Genomic DNA, 14,615 nt, shown 5'->3' with positions numbered 1-14,615 from the left:
GAAAACTCTAAAAAGAAGCACCTTCGCGTAAGGTGTCTTATCAGGGAGAAAATAGCTCTGCAACAAATTCACCAGGACTGAGTGTATGTCACAGCTTCTCCTGCATAAAATCAAAACAGCTCCTTTGTGTGTCATTTTCCCATGCTGCTCACAAATAAAAGAGATTCCACATTAACTGGAAGAGAATTGGCTGGTCCTTTTGAAGCTGGAGTGTGACCTCTCGATTTGATGGGGCCATGATTAAAGCATACAGACAACCTCCAAGCACAGAAGGGCAACAGGTGTGTTGGAGTGCCACTGACTGTTGAAAATCAGCATCATCCTAGAACCAGAGCACTTTGAACGCCCTTCAGACTTCCCTCCTCAAAATTTTCAGCACTGGTTGATGATGAGGGAGAAGGCATCAGTAATCCAGAATCCAAAATGTTGTGATGGAAACAGACAGATAGTTACATCAACATGTGCCTAACACATCTGGACCTGTCAACCATAATGTTGCTCTCAGACCACGTAATGGTTCTTCAGAGGTCACTGCTGTGGGTCAAAACACTCCAACTCACCAACCCACCTTTGGTTCCATTTGGGAAGATGGCTGCACTCACAGCTATATGTCCCTTCAGGACATAGGTGAAGCATTCCTGTCAAAGAAATGTGTGCCATAAGTAAACAGGGAGAGGCAAAAACTTTGCCTTCCCCAGCAATGGAGAGGAAGACTGCATCTTGTAGCAAATCGTGGAGGATCTGGAAAGACTTGCTCGTGCTCTCCTATGGCTGGCAATGCCAAAGCAAACCATGAGCAGAAAGATTTTAAATGACTCCCAAGATCTTTCTCTGCTAATTATGGAGCGTGTCACAAACTCAAGAGTGCAGGTTTAGCAGTAGGGTTCACCTGACCTACATGAGTGATTGTCTTTGTGGCTGTAGTTTTACTTCCTGAGCATACCCTACAGCATATTTTCATCACTGAGCAAACTATAATGATGACATTAGTTTTAATTAAAGAAGCAATTTCAAATCAACAAAATTACATTGCTGAACTTCCAACACTTACCTTCTCAGGTAAGTCTGAGACTGGTTTTTAATATGGTACACTAGACACAAGCCACCACTGCAGCTTTGCATCAGACACTGAGCTTTGCACTACGTTAAACCCCACTAACTCCCAGCAAGCCAGTAATGTTTATCTTTAGCCCACTGATTTTATTGTTTCTTAGAGCAGACATGCCACTTCTCAGATGAGAGGTGTGCATTTTAAGATAGAAAGGTGCCATTCCCTAAATCACTTAGTTTGTATTTTGGAAGTCTGAAGTCTGACAGCCTCCTTTCCAGTCTTTATCAAAATGCTGTCACATATCATTAAATACATGATATTCCATAAAGCACTTTGTCTATATAGCAGTAGGGCACATTACTAATTTGTTTAATCATCTCTAATCGTAAGAGTCAGATTGCAAACCACACTGAGATGCCAACTTACCTTTTCATAGGCTGATGGTGTGCCAAAATGCATTGTCCTGGTCACATCTGTTGTACCATCCCTTCAGAGGCAAACGAAGATGCAAGAGGCAAAGGGGTGGGAGCGAGAGTTGGAAGAAAAGAGATCAAAATGAGAATGCACAGAAAACCCAGTCACACTGCAGCAAACCAACCTAGCTTGTAATTGGGTAAAGTCATCTGCTCTGTGCCACACAAGACTGATGATGTAACAGTTCCTAATCTCAAAATTCCTGAACACACGTCCCAGATGTAGCAATAATGATTTACAATTCAAAATGCTATCTTTCATCCATAAGCGTCCCAAAGTCTTCACAAATTAGAATCTAAACTGCTCATAAAAATGCTGCTAATTTAAGGTTTAGCAACTGATACCTACCCATTGAAAACAGAACATCATATTTAGTCTATTTGTATGGAAGATGATTCATTAGCAGCTTAAAAATACATACTTACGCACAAATGACATCTACCAGCTCAGGAAAGGGAAGCATAAGGGGGTATAATGTCCCTTTCATCCTCAGGATGTCTTGTGCTAAGATTTCTAGAGGTTTTCCAACATTTGGATAGGGGTTAGTCTGAGGTGTCAGAAATTGGCTCCGAGTTCCTTCTACAAATATCATTTTGAGCCTGCTGTCAAAAAACAGAGGCTCTGGAAATACCGAGTTCTCTTTGAAACACTCACTCCAGTGACTATGCTTTTCCCCAGCACACACAGGCCACGGCCACAAAGAACTCATGGTTTAACTTCTCAGCAGGGACAAGTAGAACATCCCCGTCATAATGTTGTACTAAGTGCCATTGACGTCCAGCTTACATCGTATTCAAAGGGCTGATTTTCATAGTGCCACTAAGGAAATTGTTAATTAGGCCATCGGGGGGCGGGGGGGGGGGATGGGGGCGGAGAGAGAGAAAAAAAATATCTCCTTGATCTCCTTGTAAATTCTTACCAAACAGTGTCTGTATGGTTCTCTTTCAAAGCTCTGACTGACTGACTGACATAACAATAAGGCATAGCTCTAAAGACAAAGCTCATCTCAAAGAAGCAGGCAGGCCTGTCCTGCATCTTTCTGAACAAGCCGTTTCTCATCTATTTACACTGGTTAAAAACATCACCTCTTTTATTTTCCATGGAGTCAAGAGTTCCACAGTAAACAGCTTCAGAGATAGAGGCCACTGAATAGCACTGTCAAAACAGCACTGAATGAGTCAACCGAGGTGATGCCTTTCCAAAACCACCTGAGACCCAAGTGGCCACTGGGATGAGCAACCTTGCCTCTCTGGAAAGGCAGAGAACACCACAGGGCAGTGCTGTCCTGCTCCATTGCCCACCTTGTTCTGACTTCAACATCAGTCAAATCTGCCCACAGAGCAGATGCTGGCAGGGTAGGTGCCTCACTCAGCTGTGCAGGCTGCTGTGTAGGGAGCCCACAGCTAAACCAGGGCAGTGAGGCCTGCTCCCTGTTCCCTACAGCTCTAACACCAATGTGCCAGGTGAGCAGAGCTGCAACAGACAGGAGCATGCACCACCAGCTACAGCACTGCTACCATCATGCTGGTAATGGGACCCAGACGGGAACCGTGCTTTTAGATCTCGTCCCCTACCCCAGACAAGGCTTGTCAGCAGCCCTCATCTGCTGTCCTGAGCCTAGGTCAGGCCTCCTGTCATGGATCAGTCACCCACTGACTGATGCACTTGGCTATATTCAGAACCCCACAAATGCCCTCCAGAGGGGATACAGTGAGCAGGCTCTCTGTGAAATGGCACTGCACTCGAAACTAAACATTGCCATGCCTGCCCCTGCAGCTGTGAGTTGACCCTGCAGGTGGTCACTGGCAACAGAAAACGCAGAGGTTCAGCACCATTCATCCCACTCACTTGTACTGTGCTCCTGAGTCCAGCAGGTAGATCTCGTTCACAGACAGTGTTCTGTTGGTCTCAGGAACTGGCCTGTTTAGTTAAACACAAAGGGGTTTGTTCCACAGTTTTAAGGTCTCCAGCCCATGTCTGCAGTCCAGAAACCATCTTAAGTGCCAGCTTAGATTGTCAGCTCTGATTTCTTGTGGCAATGATGGAAATCCCACACATGCTGAGCCAAGTATCATACCGAGGAATATATCTGTCTACAGTAAATAGTGCTTCCAGCAAAACCCTCAACATCTGTTCCTGGATGTATTTCAGAACAGTTTGGACTTCATATTCACCCTTCACAGACTTCTGCCCCCAAAACAGCCCTTTTCTATGGCCCCTGAGCAGATCAGCATCATAGTACGTGCATGCTGCCAGCAGGCAGAGATCTTTATTTAGTAAGTGCAGAAGCTCTGGTGGAATAAAGCAAGATGGCAATCAACAGCGACTACATCTCCCTGTTGTGACTCCACAAAGAAGCCAGACAGCTCGTTCCAACTATGTTTGCTGAAGGATGAAAGGAGAAGCTGCGTTTCTCTTACTTGTAGTGAATGATGGCTCCATTTGGACCTGTGCTTGATATGGTAGCAAAACTCAATTCAACGAAGTCTTTCTGTTGGCTGAAAGAAAAGATTGTCATCGCTACAGCACAAGCAAGAGGAGTACACCAGGCACCGGTGGCACCTGGAGTGCCCCATCCTTAATTTCACATCACCTCAGCATTCCCCTTAGCCCTGAAAGCCACGTGGGCAAGTGCACTCAGGTAGAAGAACTGAACAGATTGGAGCCCTGTCATCCCAACCATGTGGAAACCTGCCTTCCATCTCTAGCCTTTCCTTACAAGCAAAAAATTCACCACAGACCACCCAGGGATGAGATGACCTGAACAATTTCTTCTTTGTTACTTATTTGCTCAAAGGCATTTTCAGAGGTCCTATTGACATACACATGGGAGTATCTCTCAATACAAATGCTGCTCACTCTCCCATCAGAAGAGGAGAAAATCTAACTCTTACATCAATTCCTCCATAGTAAGAAAGCAACTATCTCGTATTGAAGTGTCCTAACCTGCAGCACTTCTCATTGCTATCTCAAAAGGAAAGCAGGTATGATCCAGTGGGCTGGGGCTTGTATCTCCCAAGAGACCCAATTCTTCCACAACTCTTTTAAGTGTTCAATGAAATCCTGTAGTAATGGTTTGTCCTCAGGTAAAATATATGCATGTTCTAGACTTCTAAAGACTAAAACAAAAAAAAAGAAAAGGATAAAAAAGCCACCAAGAAAACACCCTCACAGAGGATTTACTTTTTACCTGCGAAACTCCTCTGCTTTGTCTGCAGCAATTATTTCTGTTACCGTTCCCTTTGGAACCTAGTGGGCAGAGATGTAGGTTGAATTAGTACACCAACAAGTAAAGAAAATGCTATACGCTTAAGCACTGGGCTTCGTCTGTGCATTATGAAACCCATTCTCGAAGTGGCGCCTTTCCAGGTTTTCTGTCCTCATTCCTCAGGAATGATAAACACAAACCTAGCAATACTTCGCAGCACATGTGAGAAGTGGGAAGCAGAGACGGTCAAAGCAGGACTGCTGAACCCTGACTAGGGAGCAGTTAGTGGTTACTGCAGTATTAACTTCACTGAGATATATACAAAGGTAACACCTCATAAGGCGGTATCTCTTCACAGACAGGTTACACTAAGCTTAATCAGTTCTCTCCAACAGCCCATAGTATTAGCAGAATTTTTATGCTTTAAAATCCGAAATTGAAGCAGTTGCAGGAAAAACAAAAGGATGTGAAATTTTACTTTCAGCATTTGATAAATTAAAACCTGTGAGACAACTTCCCCAGGACTGGACAGCAGGCAAAGGGGAGCAAGAGTTACGTTTCATAATCCCTGAGGCAGACTTGTTGAGGTACTCAGACATGTAAAAAGGCACCTTCTGGAAGTCATCAAGCCATCTCCATAGGTAAAGTCAATAGATTCAGACAGGCAGTGGCACAGAAGGAGCACAGCTTATTAAGTTGCTGAGTAACAGTTAGCACTCTGCACCTTCACCGTGTACTTGTAACCCAGAGAAAACATGAGTAAATTGTCTTTATTGCATTTTCACTGGGCATGACTGCACCTCTCCATTCATAAACGCCAAATCTGTCCATACTGCCAGACAACACTGACTGATGAGAATAATTCTTTGTATCAAATTGGATATTATTTCATGATTTACAATACCAAACCAGCACAAGATAGTATTAAAACTATATTAAGCCTGTTCAGGTCATTTCTCATACGCTCTGGCTTTGGTCTGTGTAAAATGAATGAGAGTATGTTTTCAACTCATTCAGCTTTGGATGAAAGCATGATTGAAATCCCCCAAAAAACACAGGTAAAACCCCAACTGTTTCCCCACTTTTAGCAAAGGCACTATAAAGACTACCAAAAAGTTTATGCTAATGCAGAGTTTTACATGGCAATAAAATCTCCAAGTTAAAAAAAATTAATACACTACCTCTTTCTCCAGCCAGTTGAAGAGCTCACACAGGGCAACAGCATCTTTAATCTATGTTAAGATAAGCACAAGAAAAGGGAATTGAAAGAATAAAGATTTATCAAGCCACAGTATAAAGAGGTTTTGATGCAAAAAATTCAATCTGCAAGTTTCAGAAACACAAACTAACAGATTATTTAAGTGGTCTTTCCAAGTTCTGCACCCTGTAATTAACACAAGCACTAGAAATGTATCTGGACAACTAAATAAACATTAATAAAGGTTTACTGCTGGGAAGTATCTTACTGTGAAGAATTACCAAGTACTTAGCAAACATTGGCTTTACCTTACACAACTTTCAAGTCTCTCTTGCTTTAACACACAAGATCTTGTATTTCAGATCGTGGAAGGCAACCACACAACACATCTGGTGATGTGTCAGGGGAACATGCCCTTTGGGCACACAGGCACCACAGTCTGTCACAGCTCCTGGCTTCATTCTCGCCTGATAACCCCTGTTTTTCTTCCTTTTTTCTACACGTTTGCAGCATGCAGAGGCAAGAAGCAAGAGACAAGTGTACAAGAGCAAGGCACAATTTTGTCCTCAGGTGGCAAGTAATGAAGTGTCTCTGCTCAGTACAAGTATTTTTACTTCCCTTAAGTAACAGGAAAAGAAAAGCACTGAAAGTAGCAGTTCCCAAGAAGCTAGCAGAAAACATGGGACAAGTTCAGAACTGCCAGCCCTGTTTTAACTAGCATACTTCTTGTGTTGCAAAAATTGCCGCTTGAAAATTAACAGGAAATAAGCAAGACAAACTTCAGCCCCACCATGAACCTGTTTCACAGGCAGCTTCTTTGCTTGAAAATACGAAGCCTCCTGAGAAATCAGCATCATTTCCAGAGCGTCACAATGATGACACAAAACCAAAGTGCTTTGAGAACACTGTCTGTTTCTGAACATCTTGGCCTGTGTTTTGCACCATGCGTGGAAGAATTTCTCTGCGTTCTTTAGGTTGTGTTTATTCAAGTGATAACAATTTGAAGGCTCCACTGAGAAAGACAACAGAACTGGCAAAGGGGAGAGAACATCCCTTTGAGGACCCATAATCTAAACAACACTTCTCAAGTCTGCACAGTCTTCCAACAGAGTATGGTTGGTAATACCCCACAGCAACAAATGTTGCTCTTCATCCCGAGGGAATGCTAAACAAGCAAAAAAACTGCTTCAACGGCAGATGTCTGACAGATAACCATTTTTACCCTGCCATCCAAATTCTTACCTGCTTTTTAATCCAAAACACTAAAACTGAAAGGAGAATGTAATCTCTTTCCCTAAACATAAAGCAAACCTGTTGTCATGTGCAAGGAGGCTCTGAAGGCTTCACTTACATGTGCTCTTCTCATGCCTTCCGTTTCTGATGCATTCTTCACAGCTTTTGCAATGCAGATGGGGGTATATGGGGTGAGGTATCTGTAAGCCTGCAGCAGAAGGACAGGGATTACTTGTGGATTAGTCAGACTACATAATCCTAGAGGTTTAATATCTCAGCCTGGCCATAATTTGTACTTTGGCGGTCTCTCTCAACCTTCAGTGCTGTGAGATACTGGTTGCCAGTAGTCAGATAAAGTGTACTGGGGAATAAAGAGAAACAGTCCCTGACTGAAGAAAGAACAGCCACAGAGAAATCCAAGGAACTAAAGAGTTAACAGCTTGCCACGAAGCAGGGTGAAGATTTGGATATCTTAAATACCATACATATCAATGTCTGAGCCATGGGTTTCATGTTGCTGATGTACACTAAAGGCCAAGAGAAAGCCAGTAAGAAACACCAATCCCAGGGACTAAGTTGGAGTTTAGGCTGTGCAAAGAGACCTAAAAAGTCACCTTCATTTGTTACCCGTCACCCCCAAGCAGCAAGGAGCAAAAGGAACCCAGCCTGGGTACCAAGCACTGGAATTGAACCTGGCAGGCCCCTCAAGACTCTGACTTCTCCAGCACTGAGCATCATCACTTCTAATGATCAGCAGCTCTGACAAACACATTGAAGCCCCAAGAAACATGAAAGGCCTTTGCAAAGATGAGCTTTACATGCCATCCACTTTTGAAAGAAACTTACATCAGCAGTTCGAGACAAAGCTTTCCTGTGCCTGGACAGGGCAGCCCTGCATTAAGAACTTACCTTACCACTGTGCACTTCCCCAAACATCAGCTGTCCTTAGATTAGCCGGTTCTGGGCATGTCTTCAGAAATACACCAACTACGATGACTTGCCCAAGCCTCGCTACCCTTAGCATCAGAAGAAGGAACAAGAACGATGTCTTTTGCCCCACAGTTCTCTGCTCTACCCATTATATATCAGGAGATGGGATAAGCATCTACACAAGCACAGCCCAAGCAGCATGCTGTTTTCCTATTTTCAATGCACCGGCATATGATAAATACCACTCAAATTCATGGGAAAGGCCTGGCAGACCCTCAGCAAAGACCAATTTCACACAAATCCTACCGGCTTACAGTTTCCAAACTCTTAAAAATAGCAAGACAATTATACTATACTATGCAGAAACTAAAGCACTGAAGAAGCCACAAGTCAGGAAAGTCCTTTTATCAAAGTCAGGACAAAACTTCTGAATAGTCAGATTCTTAGATTGGCTTGGCTTTTTGGAGTCTGGTAGGTTCTATTAATCTTCTGTGAAAAGCATATTTACATGCAGCTGTAGGCAGATCTATAAAGGGTTTGCAGATCTGTGTTAATAATGGACTGGATTTTCGCCAGCGTCAATATTTGGCTTTCATGGAGACGGACAGTAGATGGACTTCTAACACTGGGGTTCTTCAAAGCACCCCAGGCTAGTTTTTCAGCTGGTGTAAAGTGGTGTACAGCTGGAGAAAAAGGCCCAGCATGAGGAACTGGGAAACGTTTGGCTCTTTCAGTGACTAAGTGATTTTTAATCAAGACATTTCAGTCCTTCCTCTCCTGCTTTCTAATGCACAGTTCCTTGAGGCAGGGAAGACACAAAGCTGAGACCACTCTTAGAATTCCTGTGCACTGAAAAAGCCTTCAGGCCTCATGAGTTAGCTCTGTTGTCACAGGTATGGCTGCATCATACACACACCTGCAGAACAACCACGCAGCACATGAAACAGGCAGGAGATACCTGCTTGCCTGGTGGAGCAGAAACCTGGTGGTGTGTGAATGCAGACCTACAGCCAAACACTTTTTACAATTCAGTTCTTCCTTCAGCAACTCCTTCAACTGAGCCCTGCGATTCTCAGGTAGGAAGCCCAGACTGTTTAGTAACCTAGCACAAGCACCGATTGTGTTCAGTGGGTCTTTCAAGGCAACATCTGGAAAATACTCACTGGTCCCTAACTCCCACCCATATTTACTCACAGTACGTGTTTGGTACTAAATAGCTTTGTAAACCGGATGGCATTCCAGGGAACGTGAACTCTGGCAAACAAGAGATGTACACAAGATGCATGGAAACCAGCTTATTTGCTCATAGTTGCTGGTGTGTCTTTCCCCGAGTATCTCCTTTCATGACTACCGGAATAATAAGTGGACTGCATGACTCCCAGACAGCGAAGTTCAAGGGTAAGATATAGCACATAAAGCTGTACAGAAATTATTCTGATGCTGCAACTGTCCCTCAGCAGACACACTCACTGCATGAGCAACCAGTGCCTGCAGGTTGTATGTGTCCTCGCAAGGTTCCCTGCTGCAACAGCTCTATCACCCTGTCCCTCCTGTCTTCGGTACTGGATGCCACATATTGCCTGATTTGCTTTAGTGGCTTGAAGATATAAGGGGAACCATCTTCGGACGCTCAGATCAAGCCAGATGCCCCCTCCTGAAAATCCTGCTCAACATCCCTGCTTCAGTTTCTGCAAGTTTCCAGCTCTCACTGCTGGTCCACATAAGGCTGATGCTCCATCCATGGACAGAATGACCCAAATTCACCCTGTTTCCTCCCCCCCTCCCCTCTCTCACTATACTTGTCTTATCTTAAGCTGACAATTCTTTGGATAAATCAGCTTAGCAAACTGGAAGGGCAGCTCCAGCGAGAGCAACCCCAGGATTAACAACCTCTCGATACCTCAGCATAGCTGGATCCCTTCTGCACAAGCTGCAGCCTGCACCATGCTTTGCAGAGGGGAAGCTGAGGCCAGCTGCCCTTACTAACACTGTTCCTGACCACGCTGAGCAGAGAGAAGTATTTTCCCTTGCATGGGCTACTAACCTTGGGAATAGCCTCAGTCAGAGCATAGCTGGCTTTGTCACTGAGCCACACTTTCTCCTTGGCTGAGAGGCCTGCACCAACAGCCTGTAGCTCCGACACGATAGATCCATAGGGCATCACCTGGATTTTAAACTCAGGCTCCAGGGTACAGTCAAGCTGTAAGTGCTCCCTCACAGCTGGGTCCATCATCCGGTCACCATCAATGAAGAGCCTGAGAAACAAATTGGACAGAACAGATAGGTGGGACCACATCTGATAGTGACTGGAGTAAAGAAGGGAAGGAGAAACCATTCTGGTGACATTTCAGGGAGAAAGGAGTTAGTTAATTATGCACTATACTTTGGCCTATATTGTTTTAACCACTGCCCTTCACACAACTTAAATCCTGCTTTGAAATTTAGACATACCACCCTGCTAAGAGGAAAGGAGCTGATAACATTTTTGTTTGTATGACACATTCAAAATGGCTGCATCCCATCATTGCGCTTCATGCAGCAGAGAATAAAGAGAGGCAAATGGTGCCCATTCTCTAATTTTTAAGGGCAACATCTGGAAATTGAAAAGCTACTGTTCCAAGTACCACATTGTTCTTGCTTTTACTGGACTGGAAAGTTCAGCTCCACCTTCACATACAACTGGTACTCACCCAGCCAGGTTTTACCTCAGATGCATATAGCTAGCAGATTCATCTCTTTTTCTTCTAAAGACTTATGCTTGCTGAGGCTCATTATATGGGGCAGTCACAGGAAAGAAGCCTTCTGTCATAAGCCAGCCCTGAAACTTTCCTACACAATCCCTGCAGTTTTGAAGTGACTCATCAATGACATTAGAGAAAAGTTTTCCAATGTCCAGGCCAGTGTTGGCTCTTACCCACACTTCACCCAGGGCTCCAAGGGCCCTCTGCATTATTTCAGGGTGACAGAGGGCTCAGCCATCATACCCACAGTCACCCAGCAAGACAGCAAAGGTGCTGAGGAGTGCAGCAGAGCTCTTCGCTGCCTCTGTAGCTCTGCTCAGGGGAGGAGAGTAATTAATGTTCAAACAAAGTGCTCAGAAAGGACATTAAAGTGCCCAAGTGTAGGTGTTTTGAAAAGACAAATGCTTTGCTAGAACAGCTCTCCCACAGAAAAATGTATCTTGGGGGACAGAAGAGGGGAATACAAGCACCTGATTGTGTTCATTCCTATGACGGCGTATGCAAAAAACACAGGATTGTACTCAACATCAGAGCCTCGGAGGTTGAAAAGCCCTGGAAAATAAGAACGCCAAGAATCACAGTCCTGGTTCATCTTTTGTAACATTAGAGAAAGCCAAAAATAATCTCAGCAAAACACAGTCAAGCAATGAGTCGTCACGGGTACAGGCCGTGGGTCCAGCTCCCACCCAGCTGTCCCACGTCCTGCTGTTTTTCCCGCAATCCTAAGTTTTTGCCAGGAGATGGCACCAGAACTGCAGTTTAAACTCTCCCATCGGGCAAAGAAATGGGGTTTAACTTCTAAAGGAGGGCTGGCTTGGAAGAAACCAGACACAGGCAAAAAAAAAAAAGACAAGGACACACGCTAAAAAAAAAAATAAAAAAAAAATAAAAAAAAAATTGTGTTTGCCCTTTCTGGTCTGTGTAATGCAGCAAAAGCTCACTTCTCAACAGCCAGGAGACAATGTTACAAGTTACCATTTCATTCCAATCCTTTTGATACTTGAAGGAAGAGGGAGACAGCCTAGGCAAGACTAAAATACTCCAAAGAGCCTTCATTTAGGTGCCTCCAACGTCTCAGGCTGAGACTGCATAGTACTAAGGTTTTTCACAAAGGTTTTATGCCACAAAATTTCAAAGTCAAGAGGGGAAGTAGATGTGCAGCATCTCCAAATCTCTGATTTTAGGGTCAAATAAAAACCCCAGGGTATCCAATTAGCTGAAATGAGTTACTCAAAGCAGTAAGGCCAGCCAGCAGGACAGCTGGGAAAAGAACCAACATGTCCTAAATCACAACCCAGCACTGTATTCATTGAACTGTGCAAATTCTGCCACAAAAGTAAAAATAGAGTTTGATTCTCCCCAGGGAAGGAGTAGGTCACTTGAAAGCAGGAAAGAGCCACAAAGAACTCTTTACTGCATGGGTACAAACTTCCTCTCTCAGCCGACTCCCAATGCAGTAAGGAGGCTACAGCCTCCTCTGAGGCTCTCTATATCCCTAGAAACTTGTCTGGAGTTTAACACAGTGAATTGAATTAGATAAAATTAAAGGCAACGTCTCCCCCTTTTGGACAGGAAATCAACCAGGCACCCAGCAATAAGCTTCTCTCATGACCTCCTCTGGTCCATCTTAAAACCCTTGATTCATAACCCAGCTTGGCTTTGCTGTAGACATTCCATCTGAAAATGAAACCACCTCAGGGCACCAATTTATCATTAATTTAATTGGAGATGCACCTGAAAAGGTGAGACACACAATCTCTACTCACACAGGCCTCCCCAGGGAGGAGTCCTATTCACCACTCTCAGAAGTACTTCTTTCATGAAACAAGCTCTTTGCTCAGTGTCACAGATCCAGGAGAGCCCGCAGACCTCAGCGGGCTGGCTTCACCCAGCACCAGAGACATTGCACTGGCAGTGCTGGAGTTAGGAACACACCACCTTAATTTCTATCATTTCAGATCAGACACGGGACACAGGCATTAGCAGCACTCACACCCTGCCAGCACTACGTTCCCACTGCACCAGTCTATACACTGGTGATTTCTGCACAAAGGATATACAGCACTAATAACAACAGTCCCAGGGAAACCACTGCTGTTTCTGGCCATTCTCGCTTCCTACACACTGGGCTGGGAGCCAGGGCATGGAGACCTGGTCATCCTGGGGCCCCAAACACCGAGGGGACTCTCCAATGGGACTCTGTGACCCTGGGTTGAAACGATCTGGAAATACAAGTTGAGCCCTGACTTACTTGTTTTAACCAAAGCATTTGCCAAACGCTGGAAAGGTAGAGACTGACTTAAAGGGTAGTGACAATTAGGAAGACTACCATGAACGCCGTGTACCCCACCCTCGCCTTACCTATACAAAGCCACATGTTGCATTGCTTTGTTTATAGCCCAGACTTCACAGCAGAAAAGTCTCCATCTTCCCATAGGGTATGGCAGCATCAGGATATTTTACAGCTAGAAAATCTCACAGGTCTTTTTTTCCCCTTTCAAACTGCCTTAGGCTTTATATATAATCTTCCCTTCCCTTTGCCTGGGCTGTTTTTCAAAGGTGGTGATTTGCTGTGTTTCCTGGGCCAAGAAAGTACTCGGGAGCTGCACTGGTGTATTAAGGCACTAGGTAGAAATACAGGGTCACTGCGACCCATTACCACCACTGCACTTGATACAAGTGACCTCTAACGAACACATTAGCTGTCGTAAGTGCCTCTCACCCTGGCAAGGTTCCTCCTTTCCAAGGACATTTATTTTGTAGGAAGAACTGAGAAAGGCAATGCAAAGACTTACATGCTACTTCATCCAAGGCTGTTACCACAAACCACAGGACTTTCCTCTCAGCCATTTTTGAACGAAGGGCTACAATTTTGTCTCTCCAGCTGACCCCTGCAAAACACAGTATGAAAAGCTACAGTCACCAGCCTTACTGGGGATGATGATGTAAGCACAAACCAATGCACTGGGTTTTGGAGGTACCCAAAACATACTGTGCTTGTGCTCCTCATTTCTTTCTAGTAACCGATACGAACTCTCAAACGAGCTGCCCTCCACACATCCATAGATTTATTTTGAAGTTATCTAGTAAATGGCTATTTGAAGTTTTGAGGACAATGGGGTCATTAGCTGAGGTCCGATCACCTTCATGACCTATTCATAGTGGATCATATTGCGCTGCAGTAGTGTTTTTCTCACCACTTTGTAAGAGGAAAGCAAAGGGGACAGGGCAGTAGAAACAGTTCCTGTCTACTGAGAGTTAAGCTTCTTACCTGTATAACTTAGGTCCAGCGTGATGAGAGGCTTGCAGGGTCGCTGAGGACAATCTGTCCAGATTGTATCGATCAGGTTTTCTTTGACGGGCACAAGGTCGTGACCAGCACTCCTCAAGGCTTTGGACATCCTCTTCCACTGATCTACCAAAGGGAAAAAAAAAAAAAAATTAAGAGTGACGGCTTTGAAGAACACACACTGGTTCAGCAACAGCCCCATTCACAGGGGGCATACTCAAGAATCTGAGTCTCCTTCTTTCCATCCAGCCTCTCCTTCCCATTCGTTAAAAACAAAGCAAAAGCTATTACAATTACAGTTCCACAAACACAGCTGCTACAGCCAGTAGCACATACAGAACCTTGCAGACCTGGAGCCTCATGCTTGAGCTGAACAAGTGCTCCAGCTGGGAGACAGAAGTTACTGGAAGAAGCCACCCCAGAGGCTGCTGTAAGGGTGTCTTCTACCCCAGTGCAGAACCACACTAGACCTAAGCTAGACAAGATAAGAG

At 44.5% G+C, this 14,615-nt stretch overlaps 1 protein-coding gene across 3 annotated transcripts in view; it reads right to left on the bottom strand.

Annotated features, from left to right (window-relative positions):
* XPNPEP1 (X-prolyl aminopeptidase 1) overlaps positions 1–14,615 on the bottom strand; it is a 32,049-nt gene that overhangs the window by 4,165 nt on the left and 13,269 nt on the right. For all 3 annotated transcript variants that reach the window (XM_055720505.1, XM_055720504.1, XM_055720507.1), the window contains 11 exons: positions 14,107–14,250; positions 13,631–13,726; positions 11,306–11,387; positions 10,139–10,349; positions 7,283–7,372; positions 5,915–5,965; positions 4,716–4,774; positions 3,946–4,023; positions 3,374–3,445; positions 1,478–1,538; positions 569–638 (listed from right to left, as the gene is read on the bottom strand). In XM_055720505.1, the coding sequence (XP_055576480.1) occupies positions 569–638; positions 1,478–1,538; positions 3,374–3,445; positions 3,946–4,023; positions 4,716–4,774; positions 5,915–5,965; positions 7,283–7,372; positions 10,139–10,349; positions 11,306–11,387; positions 13,631–13,726; positions 14,107–14,250 (1,014 nt within the window). The remainder of the gene's footprint in view (positions 1–568; positions 639–1,477; positions 1,539–3,373; positions 3,446–3,945; positions 4,024–4,715; positions 4,775–5,914; positions 5,966–7,282; positions 7,373–10,138; positions 10,350–11,305; positions 11,388–13,630; positions 13,727–14,106; positions 14,251–14,615) is intronic.

The sequence above is a fragment of the Falco cherrug genome, chromosome 9 (assembly GCF_023634085.1).
Source record: "Falco cherrug isolate bFalChe1 chromosome 9, bFalChe1.pri, whole genome shotgun sequence".
Classification (NCBI taxonomy): domain Eukaryota; kingdom Metazoa; phylum Chordata; class Aves; order Falconiformes; family Falconidae; genus Falco; species Falco cherrug.
The sequence above is the reverse complement of the archived record's forward strand: the minus strand, read 5'-3'. Positions and strand labels throughout refer to the sequence as shown.